The 26,639-nt window shown below is 56.5% G+C and overlaps 1 protein-coding gene across 23 annotated transcripts in view; it reads right to left on the reverse strand.

Moving 5' to 3' along the window:
* Nucleotides 1-26,639, reverse strand: part of HSPG2 (heparan sulfate proteoglycan 2) — a 108,664-nt gene that overhangs the window by 13,903 nt on the left and 68,122 nt on the right. For 16 of the 23 annotated variants that reach the window (XM_021095495.2, XM_084963234.1, XM_084963244.1 and 13 more), the window contains 40 exons: nt 24,563-24,676; nt 23,383-23,510; nt 23,157-23,243; nt 22,225-22,283; nt 21,890-22,057; nt 21,631-21,741; nt 19,352-19,452; nt 19,076-19,256; nt 18,187-18,312; nt 17,888-18,040; nt 17,667-17,809; nt 17,214-17,349; nt 16,976-17,133; nt 16,658-16,802; nt 15,771-15,940; nt 15,538-15,685; nt 14,973-15,118; nt 14,654-14,789; nt 14,414-14,562; nt 13,307-13,442; nt 13,019-13,170; nt 12,497-12,635; nt 12,254-12,405; nt 11,360-11,495; nt 11,082-11,233; nt 10,734-10,872; nt 9,706-9,857; nt 9,401-9,548; nt 8,039-8,190; nt 7,478-7,619; nt 7,004-7,155; nt 6,474-6,615; nt 6,226-6,366; nt 5,783-5,917; nt 5,372-5,553; nt 4,180-4,375; nt 3,751-3,930; nt 3,190-3,450; nt 1,201-1,405; nt 306-403 (listed from right to left, as the gene is read on the reverse strand). In XM_021095495.2, coding sequence (XP_020951154.2) covers nt 306-403; nt 1,201-1,405; nt 3,190-3,450; nt 3,751-3,930; nt 4,180-4,375; nt 5,372-5,553; nt 5,783-5,917; nt 6,226-6,366; nt 6,474-6,615; nt 7,004-7,155; nt 7,478-7,619; nt 8,039-8,190; nt 9,401-9,548; nt 9,706-9,857; nt 10,734-10,872; nt 11,082-11,233; nt 11,360-11,495; nt 12,254-12,405; nt 12,497-12,635; nt 13,019-13,170; nt 13,307-13,442; nt 14,414-14,562; nt 14,654-14,789; nt 14,973-15,118; nt 15,538-15,685; nt 15,771-15,940; nt 16,658-16,802; nt 16,976-17,133; nt 17,214-17,349; nt 17,667-17,809; nt 17,888-18,040; nt 18,187-18,312; nt 19,076-19,256; nt 19,352-19,452; nt 21,631-21,741; nt 21,890-22,057; nt 22,225-22,283; nt 23,157-23,243; nt 23,383-23,510; nt 24,563-24,676 — 5,851 coding nt within the window. The remainder of the gene's footprint in view (nt 1-305; nt 404-1,200; nt 1,406-3,189; nt 3,451-3,750; nt 3,931-4,179; nt 4,376-5,371; nt 5,554-5,782; nt 5,918-6,225; nt 6,367-6,473; nt 6,616-7,003; nt 7,156-7,477; nt 7,620-8,038; nt 8,191-9,400; nt 9,549-9,705; nt 9,858-10,733; nt 10,873-11,081; nt 11,234-11,359; nt 11,496-12,253; nt 12,406-12,496; nt 12,636-13,018; nt 13,171-13,306; nt 13,443-14,413; nt 14,563-14,653; nt 14,790-14,972; nt 15,119-15,537; nt 15,686-15,770; nt 15,941-16,657; nt 16,803-16,975; nt 17,134-17,213; nt 17,350-17,666; nt 17,810-17,887; nt 18,041-18,186; nt 18,313-19,075; nt 19,257-19,351; nt 19,453-21,630; nt 21,742-21,889; nt 22,058-22,224; nt 22,284-23,156; nt 23,244-23,382; nt 23,511-24,562; nt 24,677-26,639) is intronic. The other 7 variants (XM_021095496.2, XM_084963243.1, XM_084963239.1 and 4 more) reach the window with 4 other exon arrangements.

Raw genomic sequence — 26,639 nt, forward strand, 5'->3', positions numbered from 1 at the left:
TTTTGCAGGCCTTCTCACATCAGCACACTCACTTGTGTGCTCCTTTTTTACTCGTGTCCTCACGTGTGCATCCACCGTCATGTTCATTGGTTCGTCTGAGTGCCCGCCCACTCTGCCCATCTCCCTTCTTCCTCCCTCCCTTGCAACATCGGTCAAGCCCCCTTCCGATAAGCTAGATGCAACAAGGTACACTTGAATAATTTTCTTGATTTGCGCACATTTAAGGGGCTTCTTGGAGAACATGGTCCCTGTGCCTTTCAACTCTGCCCTCTGCTCTTAGCAGAAGCCTGAAGCCACCCTCTTACCTTGGACAACCAGCTGAGCACTGGCCTGTGCCTGTCCCCATGGGCCATAGGCCTGGCAAACATATGTCCCTTGGCAGCTCTGGTCCAAATTCTGGATTCTGGAAAGAAAAAATTAATAAATACAATTGGTGAAAATACTTGGCGATTGCATGGGAGCTAAAAGCCATCAGAAATCTGCACGTGTTGTAAACTTCTTTTTTTTTTGTTTTGTTTTTTTGCCTTTTCTAGGGCCGCACCCATGGCATATGGAGGTTCCCAGGCTAGGGGTCTAATTGAAGCTGTAGCCGCCGGCCTATGCCACAGCCACAGCAGTGCCAGCCACAGCAACACCAGGTCTGAGCCTCGTCTGCAACCTACACCACAGCTCACGGCAATGCCGGATCCTTAACACATTGAGAAAGGCCAGGGTTCGAACCCGCAACCTCATGGTTCCTAGTTGGATCCGTTAACCACTGAGCCATGATGCAAACTCTGTGGTATAAACTTCTAGTCTCCCCCAAACCATGGGAGGTCGGTAGGTAGGCAGGGTGAGCATCCGCACACGGCTTTTAGACCCAGACCTTCTGGTTTTGCACTCAAGGTCACACAGCTATCAAGCAGCAGAGCTGAGATGTGGCTCACAAGTATATATCTGGCCTCGAGCCTGTTCCCTTCCCTTAAATGACAATATGAATATGTGCTACTGATTACTGAAGGTCTCCCGGATACTAAGTGCTGTGTTTAGTGCTATAGGTAATCTCGTTTTTGTCTCATTTAACCCACTGTACAGCTAGGAACACTGAGGCTCAGGGAGGCGAAGGCCATTGCTTCATGCTAAGCCCCGCAGGTATTCTAACAGCCCCGCCGTGAGCCTTGAGCCGGGGTGCCCAGGTGTAGTCCTGCCCCACCCACTTACCGGAGCACTCCATCGTGCACACTGTGGCCAGGAGGCAGCTGGCCGCCTTCCTTGACCCAACGAAGCTGAGTGCCCTGGTCGCTGGGTACGATGCAGTGGAACTCGACGCTGGCCCCTATGCTCTTTGTCTCCAGCTGAGGGGTGACCTGAACAGCAGGTGTGGCTCCTGCTGGGTGGGGGGTGGCGGGGAGAGAGCCGGAGGGGCCTGTGGGAACAGGTGTGAGGTTCTGTGTGTATGTGTGTGCCTGGGATGTTCCTGATGCCCCCCCCCCGCCTCAGGACCCAGCAAACCCCCCTCCTAACATCCAAGGGACGTTCTTCTCCTGTTTGCCTCTATGACCAGGGAAAAAAGACCTTTCAGGGGCGGATTCATTCATTTGCTCACTCATGCAGTCATTCAATCAACACAAATAAGAGTCTGTGGAGTGCTGGGCTGGGCTTCCATAAGCTCCTGGCCTTTGGGAGGGGAGGGTAGTTCAAGGTAAGAGCGGGAGGGGTCAGTCTTGGAAAGATTCAGACATTTCATTTTTGGCTGTGCCCACAGCATGCAAGTTTCTGGGCCAGGGATCCAACCCAAGCCACTGCAGTGACCCAAGCCACAGCACTGACAACGCCTGATCTTTAACCACTAGGCCACTAGGGAACTCCAGATTCAGACATTTTTAAAATTTTTATTTATTTTTATTTTTTTGGCTTTTTATTAGGGCCATTCCTATGGCACATGGAGGTTCCCAGGCTAGGGGTCGAATCAGAGCTATAGCTGTCAACCTAGGCTACAGCCACAGCGATGACAGATCCGAGCTGTGTCTGATCTACACCACAGCTCATGGCAACACCGGATCCTTAACTCACTGAGCAAGGCCAGGGATTGAACCTGCATGGATACTGGTCAGATTCATTACCACTGAGCCACAACGGGAACTCCGGATTTAGACATTTTAAGGAAAGACAGCAAAGCCTATTCCGGCTCTGGCCTAAGAGAGGAGGATCCCAGGGGAAGGCACCTACATGTCATGGGGCAGGGGATGGATGGGCAGGTGGGTCAAAGGCATATTATCACCATTTACCAAGTACCTACTATTTGCCATGGGCTCTACATACGTGTGTCTAAGTCAGCCTATGTGCTGGCATTGTTCTCTCTGAGGCTTGGGGTTCACTGACCCACAGATCTATCAAGTGGCTAAGCCTGCACTTGGGCTCACTGCAGCCTAAGCTCTTTTTTTTTTTTTTTTTCTTCTCTTTTTAGGGTCGCGCCCGCAGCATGTGGAGGTTCCCAGGCTAGGGGTCCAGTTGGAGCTACAGCTGACGGCCTATGCCACAGTCACAGCAACACCAGATCTGAGCCGAATCTGCTACCTACACCACAGCTCTCGACAATACCAGATTCTTAACCCACAGCGTATCGAACCGGCAACCTCATGGCTCCTAGTCGGATTCGTTTCCACTGTGCTAAAACGGGAACTCCATGCAGCCTGAGCTCTTGAGGAGACCATGGAGTTGCTGGATTCTTTGCAGATCCACAGAAGCCCTGGGCTTCAGGAGGTGGGTGCTGCCCTAACTCGTTCATTGTCCTCACTCTCCAGGTTTTACGCAGCCCACTCTGGGTCCCATGGTGGAAAGACCCAGGGCCACCAAGACATCTGGGTCCAGGCTCTGCCCTAAAGTGTCCTCAGGCTGGGGGATGAGACAGGCAGGGGTACTGATGTAAACATAGCCCCCGGGAGGGTGAGGTCAATGCCAAAGGAGGGATGCAGCAATGAGAGTTAGAGCTGCTGGGAACACAGTGACAGGGGTCTTCCTGGAGGAGGCAGGCCTGCCCGGGGCCTTGGAGAACAGGGGAAAGGAAGACAGTCCAGCCAGGGAAATGGAGAGAGGTCTTCCTGTCCCAAGTGAGGGTCCCCGGGCACCCATTGTGGGGTAAGTGAAGGGTTCAGACGGCCTGAAGGAAAGCTGACCCCCATGTGCCCAGCCTGAGCTGTGACTGCTCACCTTGGACAAGCACCTGGGCGAAGGCCTCAGCCGAGCCCACCTTGTTGGTGACGCGGCAGCGGTAGCGGCCCGAGTCCTCAGGAGCCGCAGGCTCAAAGAGCAGCATCTCCTTCCTGGCGGTCACCCTACTGGGGAGGCTGCCACCCACTCGGCTCCACTGGAAGGTGAGTGGGGGCGTCCCGTGAGCCAGGCACTGGAGGTGCACCGTCTCCCCTGCCCGCACTGAGGCGTGCTCTGGGACCGTGGTGGCATATGGTGGGCCTGGGATAGGGGGGGACACAGAAGTCAGGGCAGTGAAGAGCAGAGGTCAGGATGGGAGCAGGTGTTGGGACGTGCCAAAGGACCAGGGAAGCTGAGTGGTGAGCCAGAGGACCGGGGATGAGGGAAGCCAAGGTCCCAGGAAGGGAGGTGGTTTTCAGGTTGGGGCAGGCTCTGGGGCCCTGCATGGGGCCCTCCAGGTGGGGTGCCTTGGGTTCTGTTCAGGGCATAGCCTGGTTGGGGGGCTTAGACCTCCATGCAGTGCAGAGATGGTGGCTCAAGGAGGGTGGACGAGTGCCTTACTCTCTACATGCAGGGCGATGGTGGCCTCAGCATGCCCAGCAGGGCTAGTGGCGTTGCAGATGTACTGGCCCGAGTCCTGCTGGGCTACCCGCGGGATGATCAGCGTGTCACCTTCCAGCTGATGCTGCCAGGGCAGTGGGGAGCGCAGCTTGGACCAGTGGATGGTGGGCGTGGGGCTGCCTGTGGGGTGGAGTGGCACAGGTTGGCGGGCTGCCCCAGGACTAGCTGGGGGTGGGGACAGTCAGGAAGGGACCTGGGTGAGCATGCTCCTTCGTGGGGGGCACAAAGTGGGCACTTCGGCCATCACTGGGAGATGACCAGCAGCAAAGCCCCCTCCCTGGCTTTGACATCTTCAATTCTCTTGTGTCTAAATTCAGGCCCCAGGGCACCATTAGCCTGCCCGCCCCGTGTGCCAGCCCCCATCCACACCTGTGGCTGAGCAGCGCAGGGTGGCTGTGTGTCCAGCTTCCACAGTCAGTTCGGCTTCTTCTACTTGGACTTGGGGGGCCCCCGGGGCCATGATGCCCGTGTCTACGATCACTTCCACACGCTTCTGTGCTGTGCCCAGTGCATTCTGAGCTAGGCATACATAGATGCCTGCATCTGATGGCTTAGCTGAAGATATCTGGAGGAAAGCAAGGATGTTGGCTATGGAGGCAGGGGGTGGGGGGACCTTGGCATCAGTCCCCAGCTCTGGCTTGGTTTTACCTTTCCTCTATTCATCCCTTTAAAAACTTTTTTGGTTATATTTCTAGTTGTACAACCATCATTGTCCCTTTGTTTTTAGCTTTCCTTTTTTTGTTGTTCTTTTTTGGGGTTTTTTTTTTGGCTGCACATGCGGCATGTGGAAGTTCCCAGGCCATGGATCAAACCTGCATCACAGCAGTGACCTGAGCCACTGCAGTGTCAACACTGGATCCTTAACCCACTGAGCCACCAGAGAAATTCCTTTGGCTTTTCTTTTCTTTTTTTTGTCTTTTTGCCATTTCTTGGGCTGCTCCCATGGCATGTGGAGGTTCCCAGGCTAGGGGTCTGATTGGAGCTGTTGCTGCCGGCCTCCGCCACAGCCACAGCAACGCAGGATCCAAGCTGCGTCTGCAACCTACACCACAGTTCACAGCAACGCCAGATCCTTAACCCACTGAGCAAGGCCAGGGATCGAACTTGCAACCTCATGGTTCCTAGTCGGGTTCGTTAACCACTGAGCCACGACAGGAATTCCTTGGCTTTTCTTTTTGACTGGCTGCTTGAAGGTTCACACTCAAGATGTCCCTTTAGTCCATTCATCCACTTGTCCGTCAACCCATCCCCCATCCATCCACCCATCCGTCTATCTACCCATCTACCCATCCATCCATCCGCCCACCAACCTACCCACCCAACCACCTTCTTTCTCCGTATCCCTTCTTCCTGCCTTCCACCTTCCTTCTTTCTTCCTGACCATTCTCCAATCCACCCCTAATCCAACTACGCCTGTCCTCCCTTTCTCTCTCCATCCATTCAGTGCCCAGCTGCCTATCCACCACCCACTCCTCCAAGCATCTGCTCAAGGATGGGCCCTGACCAGCCTCAGACCCAGAGGAGATGCCCTGGCCTCTGGCCGGGGGGAGCCACTCCTCACCTGCAGCAGCGTGTGGCTGTCCAGAAGCCCATGCGGCCGCTGCTCCAAGTTGGTCGGGGCGCCAATCCGGGTCCAGCGAGCAGAAGAGCGGGGCTCCCCAGCACTGACACACTCCAGGGTGATGGCCTTTCCTTCTTTCACCCGCACAGGGCCCTCGGGGAGCACCGACACCGTAGGGGGCCCTGCCCAGAGGAATGACACCACTGATACAAACACAGGGCTCTGCTGGCACTGTGTGCTGTTGCCAACCCCTTGTCAGTAACCGCTAGTGGGCACTGGTCTCCCCACTGCTCAGGGCAGGAGAATGCCCAGAAGGACGCAGTGGCAGAGGTGGGATTAAAGCCTGGAGGTTCGGACTCAGAATCAGGGCTGGAACAGGAAGCCGGAGCCCATGGGGTTGAAAGCCCTCACCGTGCACACTGAGGGTCACGACGCTCTGGGCCACACCATAGGCATTAGAGGCCACGCAGCGGTAGGCACCATGGTTGCTGGGCCGGGTGCCCACAATGGTGATGATGGAGCCGTTGGGGCTGATGTGGACGTTGTCTGTGGGGTTGACATTGGGGAGGGTACGGTCAGAGAGCATGTCCTCATGCCTTGGTGCTGCTAGTAGGCACACTGGTGCCCTGTGCCACCGAACCCTCCAGTCTGGGTGTGCCCAGCTCATGGGTCACAGATGGCTGATGAATGAGTCCTGGGAGACTCCTGGGTCCAGATCCCTCACCATCCAGAGAGGGAGGGCCTTCCCCAGGGCCACACGGTGAGCTTGGTGCCATTGTCACCTCTGCCCAGCCACCTGCGGTGGTCACGGAACTTTCATATCTGCCTCCAGCCCACCCAGCCGCCTGGCTCACCCTCTAGCTCCTGGTTCCGAGTCTTCCACTCAAGGCTGATGGGGGCTGCCCCGTCATGGATGAGGCACTTGAAGCTGGCATCCTGGCCCTGCTGCACGGTGCTGCTGGGCGGGTCGATAGAGATGACAGGGCTCCTAAGGCCTGGGGGAGGGGGGTAGAGGGCTGGGCTCGGCAGGGCTGGGTGGGCTCATCCCCCTGCCTTGGCTCCAGGGTCTCCCCACCTCCCCCCCACTGGTGGCCTCACTCACGGTAGGAGGACCCTGCACTGGGTGGGACAGTGACCGTGAAAGAGGCCTCTAGCTCAGGGCCTGAGATGCCAACTACGCGGCACACGTATTCTCCAGAGTCGGCCTGCGAGACTTGGTGGAGCCGCAGCCGGGAGCCATGGGTCTGTTGGAGCGAGGAGGGGGTAGTAGTCATTGCATCAAAGCACTCACGACAGGCAAGTCCCCAAGCCCGGCTGTGCCAGTGCCCAGTTCTCAGGAGCTCAGGGCTCCAGCTGGTGGGGACGAGGAAACTTCATGCATAGAATCCTACGTGTCCAACCCATCCCCTTGACGGAGGAGGAAATTGGCTCAGGAAATGATTCAGCAGCAGGGCCCGAAGAAAAACCCGGGTCTCTCGATTCCCAGGCTGGTGAAATCCTCCTCACAAAGTATTTTATCCTTGGGGTCCCCAAGCAGGCTGGGGTTTATATGAAGAAGGTTTGGGACGCAGAGAGCAACTGCAGGTCCAACCTCGCCTGCCCTGAAACCCTCCCCATCCCTGGCTCCTATACCTGATGCCGGGCAGGGAGGCTGCCGCCACGCTTGTGCCACGTGACTTGGGCGTGGGCCTGCCCAGGTACCACGCAGTTCAGGTCCAGGGTCTGCCCTTCGGTCACGTGGGAGGAGGAGGCCTCAATGTAGATGGGCTGGGCCAGTCCTGGGGCTGTGGGCACAATGGTGGGTGAGAAAGGTGAGGCTCTGGGGTGCAGGCCCAGACCCAAGGAGGGGAAGTGATGCCAGCTGGTCCTCCTGGAGGTGCAGTGGCTTAAGAGCAACTAACTTGGCTGAGAGCCATTGACCTAAGAAGGGTCTCTGTCCCCGGGGGGCCAAGATGCCATGGTGAGCATTGGTCCCCACATTAGGGGAGGGATTGCAGGACCTTCATGGAGCTGAGCACTAGAGCCCTGCTAGAGAGCAGGAGAAGCAAGGTCGGGAAGGGGCCCCCACACCTGTGCCCAGCACTGCCCACTGCTCCTGTCACTCACCAGGAATGGGGCTTGGGCTGGAAGCCTCGATCGTGACCAGCACAGAAGCCTCCAGGGTGCCCGAGCTGCCAGTCACTCGGCACGAGTACTCGCCAGAGTCGGCAGGGGACACCTGGTTCAGCCTCAGCAGGGGGCCGTGGACCTGGCCAGGGTGGGGCGGGGTGGGGAGAGGGTGAGCTGGGGGCCTGTGGCCAAGGCCGCCACAGCCCGCTCACACCTGTACCCCACCTGTACCATGGCGGAGGCTGCCTCCCACCAGAGGCGTCCTCCTTGGACAGGAGACATCCTGGCATGTGTTTACTATTGTTTTTCCTGGTAGGAGAATGTCCAGGGTCTTGAGTAAAAGGTGTTTTTTTTTTTTTTTTTTTTTTTTCTAATTCACACTCAGGGGCTGGGCAGCCACTGATGGCCCTGCCATGCCCAGCCTGGTTTTGATTACCTGACTCCCAGTGATCTCCTGCTATAAATTTCCCGAAGCCCTGGATGTGGGGTATTTTTCCTCCTGGGGAGGGAATGGATGGGGAGGGGGCACCCACATCCTGCTATCTCTGGCCTCCATACCTGGTGTCGGGCGGGAAGACTGCCCCCGCGCCTGTGCCACGTGACCTGGGCGTGGGCCTGGCCAGGCACCACGCATTTCAGATCCAGGGTCTGCCCTTCGGCCACATGGGAGGAGGAGGTCTCGATGCGGATGGGTGGGGTTCCACCTGCGGCTGGGGCACAGGAAGAAGTCAGTGAGCCGGGACTCCCTGTGTCCTAGCCCCTGCCCCCGGGGTGCCCAGATGTTCAGACCAGAGGCCATGGGGAGCTGGCCCTGATTCCTCCCTTCCCATCCCTCAAGGTCTGGAGCAGCTGGGTTAGCCTGGGGTATAGAGGCACCTCATACTCCCAGTCCTGCCTCAGACAATGGCCTCTCCACCTCCTCTTGTGCTCCCAGCACTGTTGGTAGCCAGGGCTCAGGACCAGGCACCTCTACACAGATCACTAATGTTTCCCAAACTTGAGTAGCTCTGGCTAAGAACCTAGACTTGGGCCAGAACACGCAGCTCAGTGGGTTTTAGGATCTGGCTTTGCCATGAGCTGTGGTGTAGGCTGCAGATGCGGCTCGGATCTCACATTGCTGTGGCTGTGGTGTAGGCCAGCAGCTGCAGCTCCAATTGGACCCCTAGCCTGGGAACCTCCATATGCCACACGTGCAGCCCTGAAAAGCAAAAGCAAAAGAAAAAAAGAAATCCCTTAAATACACAGCCCCATTGTAGGTAATGGTTTCCATGCAATTGTGATGGTTTGACGAGCTGCTCTTTTTTCTCTAATATCATACTATTCACTTAAAAGGGCACCACCTAGGAGTTCCCGTCGTGGTGCAGTGGTTAACGAATCCGACCAGGAACCATGAGGTTGAGGGTTCAATCCCTGGCCTTGCTCAGTGGGTTGAGGACCTGGCGTTGCCGAGAGCTGTGGTGTAGGTTGCAGACGTGGCTCGGATCTGGCATTGCTGTGGCTCTGGCGTAGGCCGGTGGCTACGGCTCCGATTCAACCCCTAGCCTGGGAACCTCCATATGCCGCGGGAGCGGCCTTAGAAAAGGCAAAAAGACTAAAAAAAAAAAAAAAAAAAAAAAAAAAAAAAAAAAAAAAAAGGGCACCACCTAAAAACATCCTCTCAGGCTCCAGAGGTGCAGTTCCAGCCTGCAGGGAACTCTTACTGCTGCAAGAGCGCTACCTGCCCCACTTTACAGATGAGGTAAGCGAAACATGGAGAGCATCCCTCATGGACAGAGGAGCTGGACTCAGTGCACACATGTCAAACTCCGGAGTCCATGCTCTCGGGCCTGAGAGATGAAGAGCTGGCTTCCGACCTCGGCCTGCTGGTCCCCTCCTTTCCTCCCTCCTCCAGCCGCCCAGCCCCACCATAGGGATCCTTACCAGGGACGAGAACAGTGCCAGAGCCAGAGGCCTCGATGGTGACCAGGACTGAGGCCTCCAGGGGACCAGAGCTGCTCACCACGCGGCACACGTACTCGCCCGAGTCAGCCGGGGACAGCTGGTACAGCCGCAGCCGCGAGCCGTGGGCCTGAGCAGGGGCAGGATGGGAGACAGAGAAGCGGAATGAGATGGCCCTTGGGATCCTTGAAGGCCTGGGGCCAGGGTTCCACCTCTGACCCGGGCCCCTCCCTGGCGCCCCCACATCCAGCAACCCTCCCACTACGTCCTGTCCCCGATTCCCATACCTGGTGGTGAGCGGGGAGGCTGCCTCCACGCTTGTGCCATGTGACCTGGGCATGGGCCTGTCCAGGGACCACGCAGTTCAGATCCAGGGTCTGCCCTTCGGCCACGTGGGAGGATGACGACTCAATTCTGATGGGCATGGCCCCGCCAGGAACTGCGGGCACAGAAACAGCAAGTTGGGGCTTTGGCCAGGGTCAGGTTCAGGAACAACTGGGTTGGTGGGAGCCTCAACTGTAGAAACCCCTTTCCCCCAAGGTAATGATAATAGCAAACACTGGAGCTCCCGCTGTGGTGCAGTGGAAACAAATCTGACTAGGAACCCTATGAGCTTGCAGGTTCGATCCCTGGCCTTGCTCAGTGGGTTAAAGATTCGGCGTTGCCATGAACTGTGTTGTAGGTCACAAACGTGGCTTGGATCTGATGTTGCTGTGGCTCTGGCGTAGGCTGGCAGCTGTAGCTTCGATTAGACCCCTAGCCTGGGAACCTCCATGTGCTGTGGGTGTGGCCCTAAAAAGCAAAAAAAAAAAAAAAAAAGCTAACACTTAGTAAACACTTACAGTATGCCTGGCACTGTTCTAAGCACTTTATGTGCATTAACTCATTTAATCCTCACAAAATTTGCAGACTTTCTGCGATAATGGAAATGTTCTATGACCTGCACTCCTGAATGCAGTGGCCACCAGCTACGTGTGGCTACTGAGCGCTTTTTTGGGAAACATGAGGATGTTAATTTAAACATTTAACTAATTTTAATGACCACCCGTGGCTAGTGGTCACTGTACCTGACGCCTCTGCGGGGTTGACACAATCAATATCCCCATTTCACTGGAGAGGATCCTGGAGCTGAGCGAGGAGAGTAACTCTCAAGCCCTTTGTGGTGTAGGCAGGACTCGAAACCTGGCATCTTTCTGCTGGCCCTGGGCGAGGGCACCCATGCTCGTGTGAGGGCTCGGACGGCAGAGGCCTTCCTCCCCAGGCAGCCCTGCTCCCTGCATCTGCCAGTCCCTTCCTGGACCTTCATTAGACTCACCGGCGGGGCTGCGGGTGCTGGGGGAGACTGAGACCACAATGGAGGCCTCCTGGGCATCGATGTTGTTGTTAGCCCGGCACACGTACTCGCCCGAGTCTGCCACGGACATCTGGTGCAGCCGCAGGTGGGAGCCGTGGGCCTGGGGGAAGTGGAGAGGGAAGGAGGGAGTCGAGGGGCCCAGGGGTCACTGGCTGGCTCAGGCCTCCTCTGTCAGACTGGCTGAGGCTACCTGCTGTCTACCCAGGGCGGGAGAGAGGACTGCCCTAAGATTGCCAGCTAATGCTTCAGGTTCTTTGCCCAGAGGCTGTCCCTGCACTGCCCACCCCCCTGCCAGGCTCCACCCCGTACCTGGTGTCGGGCGGGAAGGCTGCCCCCACGCTTGTACCACGTGATGGTGGCCTGGGGCTGCCCAGCGACCACACAGGTCAGATCCAAGGTCTGCCCCTCGACCACTGTGGGGGATGAGGACTCGATCCTGATTGGTGGGGAGACACTGGGCACTGGGGACAGAGAGGAACAGACCGCCCAGCCGGAAGTCAGACAACAGTGATGGTGCCAGGGACCTCACTGCCTCCCCTGCCCCCACTGGTCTAGACCCTCCCCTCCCCCGCCCTGTGAGTTCTCACCGTGGGAGGAGCCGCCGCCCTGGATGGTGACGATGAGTGAGGTCTCCTGGGAGCCAGCACCGTTACTGACGTGACACACGTACTCACCTGAGTCCGCGGGTGTCACCTGGGGGATCCGTAGCCGGGAGCCCACGATCTGAGGGGGAGCAGGTGTCAGTAGGTGAGGGCAGCACCTCCACGTCTCAGGTACTGATGCCGCCACCCCTGGACTCCAGGGGCCTTCCTGCCTTGCCTGGGTCCCCCAGCCCTGGCTGCCCTCAGGACTCCCCCCAGTGGCCTTCCTGAGGCTCTGCGCTGGGTAGACAATGCCTCTAGCTTTAGTACTGTTCTCACCCATCACCCCCGCAGAAAGCCCACAGAGGCCCTCCCTGGTGACTCCATAGCACCCTGCTGTGGCTCCTATCACACTGCTGTCACATGGCATGTCTGCCTCGCCCTTTAGCCTGTGAGCTCCCTGAGGACAGACCCCGGGCTCATTCCATTTGAATCCTTAGTGGCAGGAGCAGGACTTGGCCTAGAGCAGGTTCTCTAGGAAATGCAGAGAGTGAATGAATAAAAGAATGTTTGGTTAAAATACAGGATCTGGGAGTTCCCTAGTGGCACAGCAGGTTAAGGATCTGGTGTTGTTACCACTGTGGTTCGGGTCACAGCTGTGGCTTGGATTCCATTCCTGGCCTGAGAACTTCCACATGCCATGAGGAGGTCAGAAAACCCCCAGGATCCGACTGAGGTCTCTGGGTCCTCAGCACTGGTCTATCCAGGGCCCATCTAGCAAGAGCACTCGATGTTTGTTGAATGACTGAATGAGCACACAGGGGTTGCTGAGAGCCCCTCCTGATTCCCATCAGGATCAGTGACCTGAGCTTTTGCTCTTCCTGCCTGCTAGTTCCATACCTGGTGCCGGCTGGGTAGGCTGCCTCCACGCTTATACCAGGTGATGGTGTGGGGCGCTTGACTGGCCACCAGGCAGTTGAGGTCCAGGGTATGTCCATTGGCCAGGGAGTCTGAGGAAGACTCAATGCGGACGGGGTACACCACGCTCTGGGCTGGGAGGATGAGATGGGAGACAGGGTGTGGGAGCCCCTGAGGGTGCAGCAACCCTCCCAGCCTGCTTGTTATGACCCCTGGGGCACTCACGGCGGGAGGGGCCGAGGCGCTGCTGGATGGTGACAAGGACTGAGGCTTCCTGGGTGCCTGAGCTGCTGACCACACGGCACACGTACTCCCCGGAGTCAGCTGGAGTCACCTGGGGCAGCCGCAGCCTTGAGCCATGCACCTAAGAGGGGCAGGAGGGAGGCAAGTTCAGAGCCGGGCACAGGGGCTCACAGCCAGACTCTAGCTCCCTTCCCCGGTCCCCCTCCCAGCCTGACCCAACCAGATGGAGCTGGAGGAAAGCTCTCCCAGGGTCATTCATGCCCTTCGATCCCCTTGCCTGAGGATGGGCCAGGGTCCAGTGGGAAGAAGTGGAGGACCAGCATTTGTCGATGTCCCACGGGGCAGGTGAGGGGGGCAGTGTGAGCCAGCCCACTTGACAGCTGAGGACACTGAGGCCAGTCAAAGGACTGGCCAGGCAAGTGGCAGAGCAGTGTCTGAACTCAAAGCTCCTTACTCTGTGTTCTCGAGTGTCCTTCAGGCCCCCCTTAGCTCCCCGCCTCCTACCTGGTGCCGGGCGGGGAGGCTGCCCCCACGCTTATGCCATGTGACCTGGGCGTGGGCTTGCCCAGAAACCAGGCAGTTCAGATCCAGGGTCTGCCCTTCAGCCACATGTGAGGAGGACGACTCGATCCGGACTGGAGGGGTGACTCCCAGAGCTGGGGACAGAGGGCAGAGGGTCAGTCCCCAGCTGGGAGGAGTGGGGGAGAGGAAGGTGTGAGTGAAGTCAGGGATTACTGGTCTCTGGGGTCCTGCGATTGCTGGAGTGGGGAGCCTCCCTCCAGCACCACTTACCAGGCACAGAGTCTGCAGGCTCAATGGTGACCAGGACAGAGGCCTCCAGGGGCACCGAGCCACCCACTATGCGGCACACATACTCTCCCGAGTCAGCCGGGGACACCTGGTAGAGTCTCAGCAGTGAGCCGTGGGTCTGGCCGGGATGAAGGTGAGGTCAGAGGGGGCCTCTCAGGACCCTGGCACCATAACCTGCACCCCTGCCTCCCTCTGAGCCTGGAACTGGCTTTTAGCTGCTCCCCACTGCTTAGGGATGGAGAAGCAGGAGTAGGGGGTGGCCAAGAGGAGCCACGGGGAACGGGGCAAATACTAATATCACACTCCATCAGATCTCAGACAGACCTCTTTTTAATTTTTTATTTTTTTGCAACATATGGAAGTTCCCAGGCTAGGGGTCGAATTGAAGCTACAGCTGCTGTCCTACGCCACAGCCACAGCAACACCAGATATAAGCCATGTCTGTGACCTACATCGAAGCTTGCAGCAATGCCAGATCCTTAACCGACTGAGCGAGGTCAGGGATCGAACTCACATCCTACAGATACCAGTCAGGTTCTAAATCCGCTACGCCGCAATGGGAATTCCTTAGACATACTTTTTAATGTCTCTGGACTCAAGAAGCATCTTACAGTGAACTGCAGTTACAAATGACAGGTTGTTTTTTGTTTTTCTTGGAGGCACATAAAATAATGGTACATGCTGCAATCAGTGGCTTCCTAAATTCTAGAAACTAGAGCAATAATAAAGGCTCATGATATTGCAGTAATAACGGCTCATAGAACTTTCTATGAGCCAGAGCTCTAAGCACTTTGCGTATAAATTAATTCACTTCATCCTTAATTCCGTAAGATAGGTACTATTATTACCATTTTCGGATGCTGAAAATACGGTACAGGGAGGTTAAGTAATTTGCCCGAAGTGACAAGCCAGTAAGCAGTATTCGCACCTAGGCTGGCTGGTTCTAGAGTCCGGGTTCCAACCATACACTGCAGCGGGGTGAAGGCCTCCCCGTCACAGAGGAGCCTCAGGCCTCCCCACCCTGAGCTCCGTTCCCCAGTGGCCTCTTTCCCGCCCCCTTCTTGGCCTGTCCATCCACCCGTCCTGTACCTGGTGCCGGGCGGGGAGGCTGCCCCCGCGCTTGTGCCATGTGACCTGGGCGTGGGCCTGCCCGGGCACCACGCAGTTCAGATCCAGGGTCTGCCCTTCGGCCACGTGGGAGGAGGAGGGCTCGATCCGGATGGGTGTGCTGCCAGGAGCTGGGGGAGAAGATGGTCACCGATCAGGCCAGTTCTCTGCAGCTGCCCGCCCCCCTTCCCCTTTTCTGACCAGCTCTGTGGTCCCACTCACGGTAGGCGAAGTTGGCTCCCTGGGTCCTGGTTACCGTGACTGTGATGGTGGCCTCCACACCATTGCTGGCCCGGCAAACATACTCGCCTGCATCCGCTGGTGAGGCCTGGAAGATGTAGAGCCGGGAGCCGCGGACCTAGACAGCCAGGGGCAGCAGTGTGAGAAGGGGGCTTCCCAGAGTCCAGCAGGCGCCCCCTACCCCGTTCCTCTGAGCTGGGAACTGGGTCCCTTAGCTCAGGGGCTGTCTGCTGCTCCCATCCCCACCCACTGTCCACAGCTCGGCCAGCTGGCCCCCTCCCACCTTCCTGCCGCCGTGTACCTGGTGCCGGGCAGGGAGGCTGCCTCCGCGTTTGTACCACGTGACCTGGGCGTGGGCCTGCCCTGCCACCACACAGTTCAGATCCAGCGTCTGCCCTTCAGCCACGGTGGGGGATGAGGACTCGATCCTGACAGGCGGGATGGGTCCTGGGGCAGTCGGGAGAGGGGCGAGGGTAGTAGGTGCCCCCCAGAAGAGAAGGCAGCTCAGCCTTGTGGCTGTAGTGGCCTGGGCTTGGGGTCCTGAGCAACCCTGAGGGGCGGCTGGGGCGGGAGCCAAGGCTTGCCCAGGGCATGAGGAAGCGGGAGAGATGAGGGTAATTGAAAATTAGGCTGGGAAGGAGGAAGAGGAGGCAGGAGCAGAAACACGAGAGACGTGGCCACAGAGAAGTGATGGGAAGATGGCATCAGAGAAGCGGCGTCTGTCCGGGCCAGGCCCTGTGGCCAGTCCCAGCGTGGGCTTCCTGCCACCCTCTTCCTCATGTCACCAACAGGAAGTCACCAGGACCTCAGCACCTGGGAAGGCTCTCAGCCTCCTCCAGCTCACCTGGTCACCAGCAGTCACTTACTGGGGATGGAGCCAGTGCCAGAGTCAGACGCCTCAATGGTGACCAGGACGGAGCTCTCCAGGGGCCCAGAGCCAAGGACTACGCGGCACACGTACTCGCCTGAGTCGGCTGGGGACACCTGGTGCAGCCGCAGCCTCGAGCCATGGGTCTGAGTGCAAAAGGGAGGGTTAGGAGGGGGCCGAGGCAGCCCTAACCAACCCCTCCAGCAGGCTGGCCCTGGGGGTCTGCTGTACCTGGTGCCGGGCAGGGAGGCTGCCCCCACGCCTGTGCCACGTGACCTGGGCGTGGGCCTGTCCGGGCACCACACAGTTCAGATCCAGCGTCTGCCCTTCGGCCACGTGAGATGAGGAAGACTCGATGCGGATGGGGTGGGTACTGCCTGGAGCTGGGGCTCCACCAGGAGCTGGGGCACAGAGGGGCTGGTCAGAGGCTGGGGGCTCAGGAGAAGCCTTGACCTGGGCCCTGGAATAGGACCAGGCCCTAGCTTGGGAGGGCAGCCGAGAGGCCTTTCTGGGGCTGGGACCACACTTTCCTGCCTGGGCAGGGCCAGCCAGACCCCTCCTTCCCTCCTCAACCTTCACCTTGGTGGTCAAGGCCCATCCGCCCACCCAGGACTCCTGGGTCTGTGACAAGCTGCTCTGGCTTGCAGGGACATAGAGTCCTACAGCACCCAGCTTGGGCCAAAGGATGAAGACAATGGTGCCACAACTTCTTTCAGAGTGCCTGCTGTGTGCTCACATCACAGGGCCGTGGTGCTGTTCCATTTCACACACGAGGAAACTAAGGCCTCAATGGTAAAATCAGTTCAAGGCTGATAAGGAGTAGAGACAGCATCTCAACACAGATCAGCCTGACTCCCAACTCAGGGTTCAACCCTGACTCTGCTGCTTTCAGACCAATTCTGCAAACAGTCCCCCCACCACGGGGTCCCAGGAAAGTCAGGTCAACCTTATCCCCATCGTCAGTCCCTGCATCTCCCCTTGCAGGGAGTAGAGGGTCAAAGCCTGCCTCGAGGGCCTCTTCTTGTCCAGATGTCACCGAAGAGACCACAGGCGCTATCCTTGGGAACAGACGGGAGGTCGGAGGGCTTGGCCCCCAGCCAGCCCCGGCGGCTCCTCACCTGGCGTGTAGGCTGAATGGGTGCTGTGGAGGACAGAGACGATGATGGAGGCCTCCTTGGGGCCTGACTCATTCTCCACTCTGCACACATATTCTCCAGAATCAGCCGGTGATACGTGGGACAGCCGCAGCCGGGGGCCATGCACCTGGGCCAGGTGAGGATAGAGGTAAGTGACAATGGGGTTACCACTCCCGCTGAGCCTCCGGGCCTGGCTCCACGCAGAGCCGGCCCAGGCCAGAAGCTGGAGAGGGAGGAAAGAAGGGCAGGCCCTGCAGAGGGCCGGGCTGCGTGAAGGACCCGGCTCAGGGACCCTCGTACCTGGGCGTGGGGAGGCAGGCTGCCCCCTCGCTTGTACCACGTGACCTGGGTGTAGGCCAGCCCCGTCACCACACAGTTGAGGTCCAGGGTCTGCCCTTCGGTCACAGAAGGCGACGAGGACTCAATCCTGACTGGCGGCGGGGAGCTGGCACCTGAAGCTGGGGCCAGAGGAAGCGTGAGTGGGCCTCAGAGAAGCCCTGGCCGGCCCTCCCACTCCTCAGCCCCCAAGGCCCCGCACCTGGAAGGACCACCACTTGGATCCGGGCCTGGGCGGTGCCCGCAGGGCTGGTGGCCACGCAGAGGTAGAAGCCGGCGTCGGCGGTTGTGATGGCTGGGATGAGCAGTGTGGCGATGTCGGTGCGTTCAGACCGGGCCTGCCACACAGCAAATGAGTCAGCCGCCCGAGGGCCGAGGCAGGCTGGCAAGGGCCAGTGGGGAGGGCAGGCAGGGGGGAGCCTAAAGAGTAGAGGCCAGCTCAGAGCCAAGATCAGGGCCCCAGCTGGGCACCAAGGAGGGCAGAACCAGCCATCAAAGCAAGAGGCTGACAGCAGCCACCTGCCAGGATGCAGGGAACAGGGCATCTGAATAGGCCCCCATCTTGGAAGTGAAGGGAAGCAGAAGAGGTCGGGGCTGGTGGCAAGTGCTGGGATTCCGCTGAGCCCATGGGCCCGGCCTGGTCAGGCATCCTCACCTGTGGGGGGAGGCTGCCCCCTTCCTTCCTCCAGGTGATGGTGGCGCTGGGCACACCTGCAGCCCTGCAGTACAGCCTGACAGTGCGGCCCTCGTGGACCTGGGTCCTCTCTGGACTCACCTGGACCCTGGGCCCGTTGCCCCCTGCAGACAGATCCCTGTAAGGACACCTCTCTGGGCTGCTGCGCGCTCCCCACCCGACCCTCAGCCCTGCCCTCTCACCGTGCACGTGGAGCACAGCCCTGGCCACATGCTGCCCGGCGCTGCTGTGGGCATGGCACAGATACTGGGCTTGATCCGAGGGCTCGACGGCTGGCAGGCGCAGGATGCCGCCAAGGATTTGGGCCTTCTGAGGGAGCTGGCCACCGGGGCCCCCTGACGTGCAGAAGCAGGGTTAGCACCCACTGGGATTGGCATTGCCAGTCCCCCCGGAGGTTGCAGTCTACATCCTAGAGTCCTGCCCTTGGTCCCCCACATCCAGGACAGCCAGGCCCTGACTGTCATTCTTGCCACAGCCTCACCTGTCCACTCGAGGGTGGGTGTGGGGTTCCCCGTGGCGCTGCAGCGGAACTCGGCCAGCTGCCCAGGCTGCACTGTGAGCTGCGGCGGGTGGATGGAGGCCATGGGGGCAGATGGGGTGCCTGAGGCTGAAGAGGGAGAAGAGGACTAGGTGGTCAGGGCAGGGAGTGACCCACGGTAGCAGTCTCCTTGCTGCTCTCTTTGCTTCCACTCTGGCCTCTTGTGGCTATTTGTCCACAGAGCAGCCAAAGGGAGGTTTTATTCATTTATTTATTTTTTTTGCTTTTTAGGGCCATACCCTTGGCATATGAAAGTTCCCAGACTAGGGGTCGAATCAGAGCTGTAGCTGCCGGCCTACACCACAGCCACAGCAATGCTGGATCTGAGCCACATCTGCGACCTATGCTGCAGTTCATGGCAATGCTGGATCCATAACCCACTGAATGAGGCCAGGGATCCAACCCGCGTCCTCATGGATACTAGTCAGATTTGTTTCAGCTGAGCCATGAAGGGAACTCCCAGAGGGAGCTTTTAAAGTACCAGGGGGATCTTGTTACTTTCCTCCTTCAGGCCTGTCCATGGCCTTGTGTGTATGTATGTATGTATTTTGGCTGTCCCATGGCTATGAATTTCCTGGGCCAGGGATCAGATCCAAGCCATAGTTGTGACCTACATCGAAGCTGTGGCAACACCAGATCCTTAACCCACTAGGCTGGGCCAGGCGATTGAACCTGCATCCCAGTGCTCCCAAGATGCCATCAGTCCCATTGTGCCACTATAGGAACTCCTGTCTGTGGCTTTTACTTTTATTTTATTTTTGCTTTTTAGGGCTGCACCCGCAGCATATGGAGGTTCCCAGGCTAGGAGTCCGATTGGAAATGAACAACGTACCTTGTACGTGCAGCGTGGCTGTGCCCTGGTCCATGGCGAACATGTTGGAGCCAGTGCACACGTAGGTGCCTGCGTCACTCGGCTGTACATTGCGAATGGTCAGGATACCGTTGAAATCCATGGCTCGGGTTGGCAGTTTCCCATTGTGTAGGCGGGTCCACACCAGGGTGTAAGCAGGAGACTGTGGGGGGGGGAGTCGGGGGTCGGGGGTCAGGGTGGAGGCCGAAGACCTGGGAAGACAGATCCTCACCCGATGTCACTCCCTGCCCCTCCCACCTTGCTCTTGGCTGTACAGATGAAGGTGACATCGGTTCCAGGGCGAACACTCTGGCTCCGCTGCTCTTCCACAGTCACTGTGATGGGTTTGCTGGGAGCCTCTGCAGGGATGGGAGGTCCCCCGTGAGCTGTGTGCTGGCCAGGCCCCTGTCCCGTGGCCACTTGCTCTCTCTCCCTCACCCTCTCCAGATGTCAGCTCCTTTCCCGTCTGACTTGATTCCATCCCATCCCTCATCCCGGCCGAACCCCCCTGTGCGCCCGGCAGGCTGTGATCAGAGCATCACACAACCATCCACGTGACTCCGATTCATGATCGCAGACCACAAACGAGCTCCTCTCAACCTCCTCTCAACCTCTCCACCCTCCCGAACCCCCCACCCCTTCCACTTCCATGGCTGATGGCTTCAACTCATGCTTCTCAAGAGAAGCGAAACCATGAGTCATGAATTTTCCGTGTCCCCAAATCTACCCATCTCCCTCCTTCCTGGTCCCTGAAGGATGAGACTTCTCCCCTCTCCAGCCCCCTACTCCCCCTCCTGAGCGCTGGAGCCCACCACCCCAACCACAGGGACTTCCTCCCGGGGGGTGGTTGGGGGGGCCTCTCCTGCAACATCAGCCTCATTTCTCCCTCCCCATGGGATCACTCCGCTCCACAGACAAGTGTGTTCTAGAATCTTCCATCTCTGAAAACGCCCCCTTGACCTCTTCTATCCGCCAGCTACTGCTCCATTTCGTGGCCTCCCTCAGTGCCAAGAATCTTGTAAAAGCTGTCTACACTCTGCCTTCCCATCCACTCTTCACCTCACTCCAATCTGGTTTCTACCCCTTCTCGCCACTGAGAACCGCTCCTGCCAAAGCACCACCTCCAAGGTTATTTCTCTGCCTCAGCTGGCTTCCTGGGGGCCTCTGGTGAGGCTGGCCACTCTCTCCCGGAAGCCCTTTCGCCTCTCGATCTTCAACACTTCACTTCCCGGCCTCCTCCTGGCTACTGGCTGTGCTCCCTGCTCAGACTCCCTTGCTGCCCTCCCTCCTCTAAGTGACACATTCGAGTTGGAGCCCCTTGGGCTCTGTCCTGGGTCTTGTCCTTGAGCCACACTCTCTGGGGTAATTTCATCCTGGCCCCTCCTTATGCCAATAGCTCCCAAGTTCATTTCTCCAGCCAGGGCCCCTTTCCTGAGTTCTAGGCTCACAGATCCAAATGCCCACTTGATGGATCCACGTCCATATTTTCCCCAAACATCTCAAGTTTGATCAAGTTCAAAACCAAACTTGGGGTTCCCTCTAACTTTTTGGTAGCAACTGCTGCCACGTTCATGTCCCCTCACCCTGTCACTTTATTTTTATTTATTTTTTTCTTTCTGCCATTTCTTGGGCCGCTCCCACAGCATATGGAGGTTCTCAGGCTAGGGGTCGAATCGGAGCTGTAGCCGCCAGCCTATGCCACAACCAGAGCAATGCGGGATCTGAGCCGCATCTGTGACCTACACCATAGCTCACAGCAATGCTGGATCGTTAACCCACTGAGCAAGGCCAGGGATGGAACCAGCAACCTCATGGTTCCTAGTCGGATTTGTTAACCACTGAGCCACGACAGGAACTCCTTGCCCTGTCACTTTAGAATCCACCTGCCTGACTATTGCAGCCACTGCATTTCTTTGCACGAGAGCTTTCTCAGGCCACGGGTGGCCATGGTGCCTGCCCACAGAATGGGACAGAATTCAGGGGAACTGATATTTCTGGAATAGGCCCCAACCCATGGCTGATAGGAGCTGGTGTATACATCCCCAGCTCCCTTGACCTTGGGTTGGGGGATGCCAAGGAGCGTGTTTTACTCTGGAGTTTCCCAGAAATGACCCGGCTACATTTAGCAACGACTGCTCTAGGTGGTAATATGCTCAACAACACACCGTTTACTGGATACCTTCTCTTTCTTGTTTCACGTTACTTCCCAAATAAACTACGTACACACAAATCCTTGTCTCAGCCTCTGCTTTTGGGGGAGCCCCAATGAAAATGCCCTCCTACTGGAGCCTCCCTTAGCTCAGTAAATGCCACCCTGTCTGCCCAACCCCTGGGCATCTTCCTAGACTTTTCTCTCTCCCTCAATGACCACAATCAAGTCCTGCCAGTTGCACCTCTAAAACCAGTCTTGACCCCATCGTCTCCTTCCATCTTCACCATCATCCCTCTGGTACATGATGCACCTGTGGCCTGGGTCTGTGGTCTGCAGCCCAGCCCAGGACAGGCAGTCTTAGGGGTGGGAGGTGATAGGAACTCACCAGTGACCAGCAACTCTGCCCGGCTGGTATTGGCATGATGGAGATTGCGACAGGTGCAAATGTAGACCCCAGCATCTGAGGGCTGGACGCTGGGGAAGTGGAGCTCAGAGCCTGGCAGCAAGGAGATGGGAGCTTGTCACTAGAGATGCACCCTTGCCCCACCCAGCCCCGAGTGTAAGGATAGGACCTCAGTAGGGCAGGGACAGGCCTGTGCCTCCTCTCCCATGGGGGTGGCTGAGGGGCCTGGGGCCATGTGTACCTTGATGTCGCTGCTGGGTGCTGCTGGGCAAGGGCCGTCCATCTTCACGGGACCAGTAGAAGTAGTGGGGTGGGCTCCCACTGACCTGGCACCGCAGGGAGTGGGGACCACCCTGGGGTACTACGCTCCGAGGTGGTTGGACCTGAACCACCAGAGGGGCTTGGTCTGCTGGTGGTGGTGGGGAACAGGAGAGGCCATTCAGGCAGGAGGCCCCCAGCATGTAGCATTGTCTGCCCTCCCAAAGACTGACATGCCCCACCCTTCACCTTACTCCCCAAGCCCCTAGGCCCCCCGCCTTGCCCATCACCCCAACCCAAGACCATGGTCCCACTTACCCTGTGGCAGGCACCGGCCCCCTCGCACATTGGGGTTACCCACGTATCCTGGGGCACACCTGGAAGGAGGGACAAAGACCATCTCTGTCAGACCCCGGGGGATCAGTGTCTCATAGAGGACCTGGGGACCCAGAAGCTCAGCTCTTTCTCCAGTGTTGGGTGAGGAGGCTCAAAGCTCTAGAAGGACTTCATAGACCAAAAAAGCCCCAGCACAAGGCCTCTGTGAGCTGGGAAAGGGGAGTGGGAGGAAACAGCAGGTTCATTCATTCAACAAACGTTTATTAAGCAACTCCTATGCTAGGTTCTGGAAACACAACAGTGAACATGATGAAGTCCCTGCTCTTATGGAACTCACATGTTGGGAACTCAACATGGAAACTATATAAATGAGAATGAGGGACATGTGAGGGCACAGTAGTGGTGGTGGCGGGGGTGGGCACTAATCCAGCCCTGAGAATCCGGAGGCCTCCCAGGGCTTCCTACCATTACAGGTGGTAGACTCCAGAAGAGCTGGGACTGAATCTGTCTTGCTCATCACTTTATCACCAACACATTGGCACACTGCATGGCATGCAGTAGATGTTCAATAAAAAAATGTGCTGAATGAGAGAATGAAGCTGAACCTTGAAGGCTAGGCAGGAGTTAGGAACAGGGGAGGTAGGGCTTTGAGGGTGAAGAAAGTTCCACGTAGAGGGAAACATGAACAAGTCAAGAAGTTAAGCCAGCTAGAGCACAGAGTTGGGTGTCAGAAGTGGGATAAGACGAAGACTGATAAAAGAGCTTGGGCTGGTCCCAAGGGCAATGGAGAATCTTGGAAGGGTTTTAGGCACGATCCTGGTAGGTACGTTTCTGAGCAACACCATCCGGGACTCTCACCTAGGAATCTACTATAGGCCGCCCACCCCCTCCATCCCGCCTATTTGTAAACTTACTGCTCACAGTACTGGCCAGTGTAGCCAGGTTCGCAGGCTGTGCAGCGGTACCCACCAGCTCCCAGGCTTTCACAGGTGCGGGAGAACCTGGAATCAGAGAGGCAAAGGTCAGGCCATGCGACACCCACTCCCCAACCCGTTCCCTCCACTTCTGCCCCCAAGTTGGTGCAGTGTCCTCCACTCCCCAGTGGGAGTTCTTCCTTGGGCCTTGAGTGAAGGCACCCACATGTTCTCTGGGTTGGTCAGTGGGCAGGCACAGGGCTGGCAGTCCTCAGGTGTTCCAGCCGTGGCATCTCCATAGTAGCCAGGTGCGCACAGCTCGCAGAACTCCCCAGCGGCGTTGTGCTGGCATTGCTGTGAGGTGTAAGGATGTTAGCCACTTGCTGTTTGGCACCATTTACCAAAAAACATACAATTGTAATTCCTTGACTTGGAAATCCCATGTGTGCAAGCTTATCTTAAAGAAATAATTGCAGAGGGGCACAAAGAGTTCACTACAGGATGCTCCTCTCAGGGGTCTTTACAAAAGCAAAATGCTGGAAAGACCCTTGAACAAAGACCTGGGAAAATGAAAGCACATCCACTCAAATAGCTATCAAAGAGTCAGATACTGATTGCATTTCTTACATTGTTCTCCTTCAACCCCTGCAATAGAAGAGGAAGGTGAAGGTTGCACCTGGGGATGTCAGGGCAGAGTTTTGGAAAGAAGCACCTCATTGTAAAAATGCCTGTGGGTTTTATGTTCTCCAAAGAGAGGCATGTTTCTTTTAATACAGCACGTTCTTCACTCCACTTTTAGTTTGTGGCTCTGTCCACCACCCAGTCCTTGGCTACATAAGGCTGGAGGGCTGTACATGCACCCCTCTGAAAAGTTCAGGTATAAAAAAAGTATTCAAATATTGAAAGATGTCCATGAACTTGTACGGGAAAAAAGTCAGTCATCAAACATGATGATCCTATTTTTATTTGTAAACAACGAAAGGTATAGTAATCTGTATAAATAACTCCCCAGAAAAAAGAGCAAAAGCGCTCCACAGTCCAATGTTGACAATAATTATTTCCAGATGGTAGGATTACTGGGACTTTTTACTTTCTTGTTAAGTTATCTCTATATTCTGATTCTTCTTCGGAAAACATGTGTCACTGTGGTGTTAAGAAATAGCAGGGACCAAGGTTTTCTTCATCGAGAAGGACGTTATTCCACAGTCCTGGCCACCATGCCCGAAACCCCTTGAGGACCAGACCTGCTGGTCTAGATGCTTTGCCCCGTAGACTGTGTCCTGTGACCTTGCCCCAGACCGAAGCTGACCTTACCAAATGTATCCCTCTGTACCCCACATCCATCCCTGAGACCCCACCCAGGCCCAGCCGAGCTGACCCCTGCCCTGGCCCTGCTTGCATCTTACCGAGCAGGCCCCGGTCTCTGGGTGGCACAGGTCTGAGTGGCCATTGCATTCGCAGAGCTCACAGTGGCCGAGGTAGAGTCCACTCCCAGTGCGCGTGTAGCCTGGGGCACAATCCTGGGGGTAGAGCGGAGAGCTGGCCTCTATCTCCAATGTGGTCCCACCCAAAGCCAGCAGCCCAGAACCCCTCTCCTCCATCCCCCTCCACCATCAAGGTTCCTAACTGGCTCCTAGTTCTCCAGCCCAGACCCCCCTTCCCCTCAGGAGCCCTCGTTCCCCATCTTCATTTTCCCAACACTCCAGAGCTGGGACAGTATCTGCCCCCATTCTGCCTGGCATCTTCAGTCACTCAATATACTGAAATAATAGTTCAATCTTAATCTTTTGCTTTTCTTTTTATGGCACCACATGCAGCACATGGAAGTTCCCAGGCTAGGGGTCGAATCAGAGCTGCAGCTGCTGGTCTATGCCACAGCTTGCAGCCACGCCAGATCCTTAACCCATGGCGTGAGGCCAGGGATGAAACCCGTATCCTCATAGACACTATGCCAGGTTCTTAACTGGCTGAACCACAATGGGAATTCCTAACAGTTCATCCTTAATGGAGAACCCTTCTCCATCCCTAGGGCTTTGTTGCTGAAAACTCTTCCGGCAGAGTCCTTATAGAAAAACAACCTCTAGCTGTGGAGAAAAGGGAACCCTCCTGCACTGCTGGTGGGAATGTAAACTGGTACAGCCACTATGGAGAACAGTTTGGAGATACCTTAGAAATCTATACATAGAACTTCCATATGACCCTGCAATCCCACTCTTGGGCATCTATCCGGACAAAGCTCTACTTAAAAGAGACACATGCACCCGCATGTTCACTGCAGCACTATTCACAATAGCCAGGACATGGAAACAATCCAAATGTCCATCGACAGATGATTGGATTCGGAAGATGTGGTATATATACACAATGGAATACTACTCAGCCATAAAAAAGGATGACATAATGCCATTTGCAGCAACATGGATGGAACTAGAGAATCTCATACTGAGTGAAATGAGCCAGAAAGACAAAGACAAATACCATATGATATCACTTATAACTGGAATCTAATATCCAGCACAAAGGAACATCTCCTCAGAAAAGAAAATCATGGACTTGGAGAAGAGACTTGTGGTTGCCTGATGGGAGGGGGAGGGAGTGGGAGGGATCGGGAGCTTGGGCTTATCAGACACAACTTAGATTTACAAGGAGATCCTGCTGAATAGCATTGAGAACTATGTCTAGATACTCATGTTGCAACAGAAGAAAGGGTGGGGGAAAAAACTGTAACTGCAATGTATACATCTAAGGATAACCTGACCTCCTTGCTGTACAGTGGGAAAATAAAAAAAAAAAAAAAAAAGAAAAAAAAAAGAAAAACAACCTCTAGATGGAAAAAAGGGGTTCAGGAGACCTGGATTTGGGATGAGTCCTGGAAGATCTTTACGACTGTGATTAAATTCACTCAGCGAAGGGAAAGAGGTAGCACTCCTACAGCCAAGGATGTTTTTACACATCCCCAGTGAGTCACCATGGGTTCTGAGAACAATGAATTGCTATTCGCGGCCTCTTCTTTGAAATCTCTCCAGGGCCTCCCTCCCTGACCATTTCAAAGGGATGTTTATAAACCTGTTTTATTTCACTGCAGAAAATGTGCACCAAGGATTCTGCTTTGCCTAGGGGTTCTCCTTCAAAATGTGTAAAAATTTATAACTTCATGGGATGCCAAGTTCATCTATCTGGATTTGATTTTTTTTTTTTTTTTTTTTGTCTTTTTAGGCCCACACCCCACAGCATATGGAGGTTCCCAGGCTAGGGGTCCAATCGGAGCTTTTGCCACCGGCCTACACCACAGCCACGGCAACACCAGATCCCAGCCGCATCTGTGACCTACACCACAGCTCATGGCAACGCCATGAGCGAGGCCAGGGATCAAACTCGCAACCTCATGGCTCCTAGCTGGATTCATTCCGCTGCGCCACGATGGGAATTCCTATTTGGATTTGAAAGCTTTTGTGGCCACAGCAAAGGTGCAGAGATGTACAA

This window comes from Sus scrofa, chromosome 6, assembly GCF_054392235.1.
Source record: "Sus scrofa isolate SSC_HxYL_T2T_F1_AM1 chromosome 6, Sscrofa_HxYL_maternal_Yorkshire_Landrace_v2.0, whole genome shotgun sequence".
NCBI classification, from domain to species: domain Eukaryota; kingdom Metazoa; phylum Chordata; class Mammalia; order Artiodactyla; family Suidae; genus Sus; species Sus scrofa.